The sequence below is a fragment of the Fukomys damarensis genome, unplaced genomic scaffold, assembly GCF_012274545.1.
Source record: "Fukomys damarensis isolate Sample0158 unplaced genomic scaffold, DMR_v1.0_HiC HiC_scaffold_37, whole genome shotgun sequence".
In the NCBI taxonomy this organism is placed as follows: Eukaryota; Metazoa; Chordata; class Mammalia; order Rodentia; family Bathyergidae; genus Fukomys; species Fukomys damarensis.
In genome coordinates, this window is record NW_022900949.1 from 38,581,145 (window position 1) to 38,589,299 (window position 8,155).

Genomic DNA, 8,155 nt, shown 5'->3' on the forward strand with positions numbered 1-8,155 from the left:
ACTCACTGGAGTGACCTGTGGTAACCGCAGTGGCCTTATGGTGGAGGGACAGAACAGATGGACTTCCTTTCCTGACTACATCTATGAGTCGATGTTCTTTCTCATCACAATGCAGGTTGTTGGTTGAACTCCCAGCAACGGGAGGCGTGGTCACCTCTTGGCAGTTTCAGCCTGTAAAGCTGATCCGCTACATCACAGCTTTTGATTTCTTCCTGGCAGCCTGTGAGATTATCTTTTGTTTCTTTATCCTTTACTATGCGGTGGAAGAAATATTGGAAATTCACATTCACAAGCTACACTACTTCCGAAGCTTCTGGAATTGTCTGGATGTTGTGATTGTTGTGGTAGGTTGGAGAACAATGCCAAATTCCCAGCTCTACTCCAAACACATGTCAGTCACAGATTTTAGTGTATCTGGATATCCCAGAAGAGAATCTAGAAGACCCTGTCTCTTATGTCAGTATCTGTGTTGCAAGTTACTTCCTCGTGTGCATGGGAAGCCTTTTTGACTGTGAGGTGGACCAGCCTTTGTACTAAGCTCTCAATTAACCACACTAATCATGAGAATAACTCAGTAATTCATACTCCTATTTGGCATGCCATATGAGTTATGAGGGAGATACTTATTTTTTGCTTTTGCTACTGATAATTTTTCTTCGACTGCTACTAAAAATTAATTTATGTTTTCCTATATACATGGGTCAAGTTATGACAAGAAAAAACACCCCAAGCATGTTTTGAGTGACAGAGTAAACCTCTTGCAGTCTAAACTTTCCTACAAATAGAAATAAAGCTTGAGATATACCTATCACAGAGCTCTGTATAAGGTGCAAGAAATCATAAGGCAAAGTTGCATCCACTGTCTTCTATGTGCTGTGTCTGCCCCCAGATGCCTATAATTTCTAGCACTTGTTCATTTTTTCCCCTTAAGCTAAATCACTTAGGCCTCCTCTCTGTTGCTTCCTTCCCACAGCCTGAGCAGACTTGTGCAAGCTCTTCTTCTTTCAGCTCACCCACCCCGACATCTTCCTTACACCTGAGTCCACGGAGAAGAACATTTTCATTGTATCCCAGGAAACACACAGGAAGCACTCCCACCACCAACACACAAACACACCTACAAGATCAGCTCTGGAAACCCTTCACCAGTAAGGAAGGGAAGGTGGTGACATTGGCATCTTAGCTGTGCAGCGGCCAGATGTTCCTTGCTGTGATACTCACTGGGCTGTGGTCGGGACACCATCTCAGGAAGGGCTAATGAAGTGTTAATGACCAGCAGCCATGAGGAGACAAAAAATGGATGATGACAGGTGCAGCACCTGCCGTAGCCCAGCTACCATGGACCCGGGCAGACCCTGCATGACAGCAGGTCACAATGGCCCACGTATACCTGTTAGTCCAGTGGAATGGACACCACATGGGGCCGGTGTCTCCACAGGTCTGATTGTGCATCCTGGACCCAAGGTAGCTGTGAAAAGATGTGTGGTCATGAGTGAAAGACAGCAGAGGCTCGCAGCTCCTTCTCCCCTTCTGCCTGTCGTTCCCACTGTGGTGACCAGGCACACTTCGTGCCTTTGACATGCTCCTTTACAGGGAGTGCTGTTTGTCTCACCCTTCACATTCGGACGTGTTCTGCCAACTCTTCAGTGCTCCTCTTGTAGTGTTTAGGTTTTTTGCTTTTTGGGTGTTTTTGGTACCGGGGATTGAACTCGGGTCCTTGCCCTTGCAAGGCAGGCCACCGAACCACTGAGCTAAATCCCCCGCCCTTTGTAGTGTTTAGTTTTTTTGCTTTTTGGGTGTTTTTGGTACCGGGGATTGAACTCGGGTCCTTGCCCTTGCAAGGCAGGCCACCGAACCACTGAGCTAAATCCCCCGCCCTTTGTAGTGTTTAGTTTTGAACCAGAACATGAGTTTCTTGAGGACAGAGTTTACTCAGAGTTACTTCTGTTTATTCCCCCTTCCTCCTCGCATGGTGCTGTCTGACTAGACAATGGCAGGGTACTTGGTGAAGACTGGAAAGCATATGCAGCTGGAAATTACAAAATGGAGAGAAACCAGAAAATTTAAAACAAAATTTTAAACCACAAACAAAATGAGAAACCAAGATGAGGCCAAGCAAACAGAAAAGTAGAAGTGATTTACATGAGAGTGGCAGAAAACCCAGAAGGCACGCCTGCTTGAATCGAGCTTGTCCTGGTATAGTCTCTGCTCTGCACACTTCTGTGCACACACGTGTGTATATGTGAGCGCACACCCACACACACACACACCAACCAGAGAGAACACAAGCAGTACGTTTCATGCACATCTACAGCATTGCTCAGCACTTGCCGCCCTGAGTGGCTTTTCTGGCACCATTGGGTGAACACAGTGGTCAGCCCTGGAACCTGTAAGTGCTCGTGAGGCAAACAAAGTGGTCATTTGATGCTAAGCTGTTTATTTCTAAAGCACTCTAGTGAGCTATAACTCTTGCCTTCCAGCTCTCGGGGATAGCGATAGGAATTAACATCTACCAAACATCAAGTGTGGAGGGCCTCCTGCACTTTCTAGAAGATCAAGACACCTTCCCCAACTTTGAGCATCTGGCATCCTGGCAAATACAGTTCAACAGTATAGCTGCTGTCACAGTGTTTTTGGTCTGGATTAAGGTAATTTATATGTTTCACCTTCGAGATCGTTAATACTTTTTCTTTGCATTAATATGAGTCACACAAAACATAGAGGACTTGAAGTTGCCTTAGAACCAAATTCAAGTGGACAACCAGAACAGCTCCATAATTACACTGAAGAAGCCAGCGGGACCCCTGTGCTGCCCCCTCACCGGGTGTAAGGCTGATTCTCTTGCTTCCTGGACTCCTACAGGGTCTGTCCCTCTGGACTTCCTTTAACACACGCTTATTCAGCCTGGACCCAGGCTGCTTGAGCATAGGGCAGGTCCCAGTTTCCCTCAGGGGTGAGCAGGGTAGGAGCAGGAACTCAGAGAAAGTGGGGAAGTTGGGGAACAGTGGAGCAATAAGGGCTGTGCCTGGAAATGCTCACTGGAAGAATCACCTCTTTCCAGGAGGCCAGGAGAAGCTTCACCAGAACTGAGACTGGACAATCACTTCCTCCAAAGAGTTCCCTCCCTTGCTCACTTCCCTCTTTCCCAAGGTGTGGCATGCATTCAAGGTGGGGGCATGGTTGGGCATTTCAGGCACAGTGAGCCTCCGTCCTGAAGGTGCAGGCGTTTCAGTAATCCTGAGTCAGCTATCCGCCTGCCCCACGGGACACACACACCACCTCGGGCTATGACTGTGCTGTGCAGACAGCAGCTACTACCACATGTGCTACTTACATTTGAAATTAAGTGGAGCCTGCGTATGATTAGAAATTCAGTTCCTCGGCCCCACCAGCCGTTTTCAGTGCTCAGCGTCTCTGTATTGCTAGTGGCTACTGAGTAGGAAATGGAAATAATAGAACATTTCCTTCCTCACAGGAGTTCCCTGAATCAGCTTTCTGGAAGGTTCTCCCCTGTCTCTGTGTCTTCCTGAGGTGCCATTTGCACCTAGAAAACTTGAGCTTTCCCTAAGGGCACATCCTTGCCTCCTCATGTCTCTGAGGCTGTTTGTCCAGTCACTTGCTTGTTCAGAAGCCCTCTCTACACATCAAACCTCTGTCATAAAACAGAAAAAGTAGCCAGAATCTGAGATGAACAGGAATTGTATGAAGTGATGTCCATTATAGCAACCTTCAGGAGAATTTAACTGTGGCCAAGAGCAATTTCTAGGAAACCATGAAATAAAATTCTAGAGATTCCCTTCCATCCTGTTGTGCCTCTGGCTGTTCTGTCTTGTTTATTGCTTCCTTTCCCCAAGTTCTACCATTAAATTCTTTAGGCAGGGACCAGGCTCCACCTCTGACCCTGGTTCTCCCACCAAGGCCCCTCCTGGTGCCTTAGGTCATCCTATACCTGCCTTGTCCCCAGCAATGTGGCTTTGTGCAGGGACAGCTGGCCTCAGTCCTGGCTCCCAGAAACACTGACTGCTGAGGATTAAACTGCGGTTTTGTGTTGGGTGTGGAGATTCAGAGTGGTTGCATGCAGCCATCCCTGCCCACGATAAACAGTGGTTACCAGTTCACAGTAATATCTCCTGATGTTTTCATTAGGGGTTTTTTGTTTTATTTTTATTGTTTTGGGGGGCTGCCTCACCTAAGTGAAAATATCTCCATCTTTATATCACACCTATCATGTGGCTTAATGTCTGTGGGTCCCAGGTGGCAGTCTCTGTCAGATGCCACTGCTCCGCTAAGTGGAGTAATACTGCAGAGGATGTGCGCTACCTGGTGTTGTCCTCTCACCTGCACTGTCTCTTTTTCAGCTCTTCAAATTCATCAGCTTTAACAGGACTATGAGCCAGCTGTCCACCACCATGTCTCGGTGTGCCAAAGACCTCTTTGGCTTTGCCCTCATGTTCTTCATTATTTTCCTGGCATATGCTCAGTTGGCATACCTTGTCTTTGGCACTCAGGTTGATGACTTCAGTACTTTCCAAGAATGTATGTAAGTATTTACAAAATTAAGAAGCAAATTAAATTAGAGACGGCAGTGCTCTCTCAAAGATAAAGAAATCCTTTCAGTTGCGATTGACCAGCAAGTGTTCAAAACAGTCATTTAAAATAATAATGAGTTACTTTCCTGGAAACAGTGACCCATAAAGGCAAAGCAGATAATACAGTCTGAAATGCTGAAGCCCTCAACAAATGAGCTAGAGACAGCAGACAGCGAGAAAAACCAGCATGTTCCAGAGACAGAGGTCTTAGCGCATGGCACAGATTGGGGCTTTGTAGGGGTCATTTGTGAATATTGTCATTCCTGTTGAATATGGTTGCCCCATATTTTGAACTTCAAGTTATTCTATAAGAAAAAAATGTACTTCCAGTATTCTAAAAGAAACTTAGTGCAACACAGGAATTTTTAGATTTTTTTTCCAGAGTTCTCATACCCTAAACCAAGCTGAGGAGCAGCTCAGGCCTATAGCACTTGCCTACCATGCTTGAGGACATGTGTTCAGTCCCTAGCACTGCTATTAAATAAATAGATGCCACTATCAGATTTCTGTGCCATTTTTGAGGAATTAGTAGTTAGGAAAGGAGCAGCAGCAAGTTGCAAAGGGCCTTGTCGGTAGGGATCCCTGATTCATCTGATTCATCTTCCTGATTGATAAAAGTCAGGAATAGAAATGATTTTACTAGACCCAAAAGCAACACTTAGCTACTTAGACTTTACTTAGAGGGACTGTGGATGTATTGGATCTTTGAACACATGGAATTCTACCTGTCCTTCAAAAATCATCTCTTTTTACTTTTAAAAGCTTTTAACTTCACACCCTTGTAAGGTGATCTCATGGAGATTGAGTTACCATGTTTTACCCAGATTACGTATGGATCCCTAGAGCCAATTGCAACATAAGTCATTTAATAATGATTATATTTAACATTTACCAAATGGAAACATATGTCATATGAAAGCAAATATATTTTAATATCCTAGAATGCTTCAATTATTGATATAAGTAGCAAGACTTCTGCAAACAGATCCACAACTGCCAAAAAGGTCCAAAGCTGTGAAACCACCCTAAGAAATGTTACCTCAACCGTTGGACATTCTTTGGTTTCGTATTGTGGTGTTTTGTTTTGTTTTTATAGCTTCACTCAGTTCCGTATCATTTTGGGCGATGTCAACTTTGCAGAGATTGAGGAAGCTAACCGAGTTTTGGGACCACTTTATTTCACTACCTTTGTGTTCTTTATGTTCTTCATTCTTTTGGTATGTACATTTTTGTTTATAGTGGGGTGATTTAAACTTCGTGATCACAAATCACCACCTTCTCTTTTAATCTCACATTCCATTTTGAATAAAGACCCAAGAAATAGGAAAAAAATGTTTATATTAGAAAACTTATTTTACTCTTTTTTGATTCACAGTTTTAAGCCTTACTCGAATGTCTTGTCGTGAGGACAGATAGATATTTCAAAAAAAAGTTAGAACAAATTTATCAGTTACCTGTAGAGTGCTTTGCTTCAGAGGTAAAATATGCTGACTTACTTTTTTTAACATAAATCTCATCACTTTCATATTCACTTGCCCTCCTGACTTTTCCTTTGTCTTTTTTTCTGTAAACAAAAATATAAACTGACAGAAGGTCCAGGTTGTCAAGAGTAATATTTGAATGAATTCTTCCCTGTCAAGATTAAGTCATTCTGACTTATTCACATTTTACACTATTGTAAGCGTCTAGAGACTGCCTTCAAAAAATACTTAAATATTGTTTAAAACTAATCTAATAATGAATGGGAGTTCCTTTAAAAATTAGTTTCAAAAATAATTTTTTATTCTCGTAACTTAGCGCACTTTAACACTTAATGTTTTTTGCCCAAAGTTAAGATATTTTGAAAAGTGTTCAGTTGTTTGCCTGCATTAAATTGTCCACTGGGAGATAAGAAGTTAAATTGGCTTAATTTAGGCAGTGGGTGTTTTACATCTGCACCCTAAGACATAAAACTTTTCTTACATAAAGAATCATCTTAATAAAATAACAAAATTGTTTCCATTTTTTTAGTAAATTTTGCACAGATCTTTTGCGAGAGGTTTCAGCAATTCAGTGGGAAGTTTCCAAAGTTGCCCAGGTGTTCCTGTGTTGGCGAACATGTTTACTGACTGCACAGGGAACTTCAGGGTCGTGCAGGTCCACTCTTACCTTACTGCATACATGCACTGTGGCTAGGTTTCAGATTTAATCCTTTTCCTATATTAAAGATCCTAGGGCAGTGTTGTTGGCAAACCTTTTAGAGCTTTCAATGATACAAACAGCCTGCTTCAGTGTGCGTGCCATGTGTTCTCCACTGTCGTAGGGGATGAGTAAGCCTTCCTTGCTCTCTAACATGGGTGCCACTTTCAGTGCTGGGGCACCTGAGTTTCTCAGGACACACAGACCAGGAATGGAGAGTCCTTCAGTGACTCTTCCAATGACCTTGAGCAACCTGGTTTTCTGAGTATGTCATCCGCCAGATGAGGGATGCAGTTGTGGAGCTTTGAAGGACTCAGCTGAGGACTTGTCAGAATAATATGCTGTAGTAGGCAGCGCCTTCTGTGTTACTTGGTCATTTCATCAAATCAATCACCAAAACAGGAAAAGAAGCCCTTAGGTTTTGTTTTTAATCCTACAATATTTTCCATAATATTGCACAAAAAGTAACTGTTCTTCTCATACTGCCCCCGTATAGGTAGGTACATGATAGATGGTTGGATGGATGGATGGATAGAAAGACAGATAGCAGAATGACAGGTGGATAGATGGAGGGGAGGCTGATTATGACACAGACTTGTCTTTGAAGGAAATGAGGAAATGAGGGTAGACTTGGACACTTTCTGAGCTGCCTGCCTAGTGTTAATTTAGTTCCTCTGTTCAGAAAGAATCAATGCTGGTGTTAAGTGGCTCAGCTGAGCCAGAATTTCCCATTAACCCCCACACAGGGAAGGACCTCATAGGACATGGGCCCATCTGACAATGAGGGGACCTTTTGACTGCCAGGATGGGAAAGGAGGCAGGTGAACTTCCTGTCCTCAGACCCTTAAGAGCCTTTCTCTGCCACTGTCTGCTTTCTTCAATCTCCTGAGTGTTCTGACCCATTTCACCTATGAAATATCCACCTGAGACTTAGCCAATGGGAAGCAAATATAGAATGTGAGATGCCTGGGTTGGTGGGAGATGTAATTAAAACTGACATTCTCCACCCTTGGAATACAGCATGTAGCCAGGAACTTAGATATTCTCTATGTTGAGTTATCAAAACTGCCTTAATGGATAGAGATGTAGTAGCCTACTAATGTAAGAGAGCTCTCACTTGTTCATCATCCACTTAAAAAATATTTGTATTGGGGCCGGGGATTTAGCTCAGCAGTTCAGTGGCCTGCCTTGCTAGTGCAAGGACCCAAGTTCAATCCCTGGTACCAAAAAAAACCAAACCAAACAAAACAAAACAAAAAAAATTTATATTTATATATTTTATATTTATAGCTATATTCCTGTGTTTATGTATATTTTATTATTATTATTTACTATGTACTGCACACTGTGGGTCAGTATGCTAGATACTGAGGATACCATGGTAAGAA

At 43.1% G+C, this 8,155-nt stretch overlaps 1 protein-coding gene across 1 annotated transcript in view; it reads left to right on the plus strand.

The window, feature by feature from the left end:
• Pkd2 (polycystin 2, transient receptor potential cation channel) overlaps positions 1 to 8,155 on the plus strand; it is a 45,786-nt gene that overhangs the window by 28,213 nt on the left and 9,418 nt on the right. The window contains exons 7-10 of the mRNA XM_033759308.1: positions 116 to 344; positions 2,481 to 2,648; positions 4,359 to 4,540; positions 5,686 to 5,806. Coding sequence (XP_033615199.1) covers positions 116 to 344; positions 2,481 to 2,648; positions 4,359 to 4,540; positions 5,686 to 5,806 — 700 coding nt within the window. The remainder of the gene's footprint in view (positions 1 to 115; positions 345 to 2,480; positions 2,649 to 4,358; positions 4,541 to 5,685; positions 5,807 to 8,155) is intronic.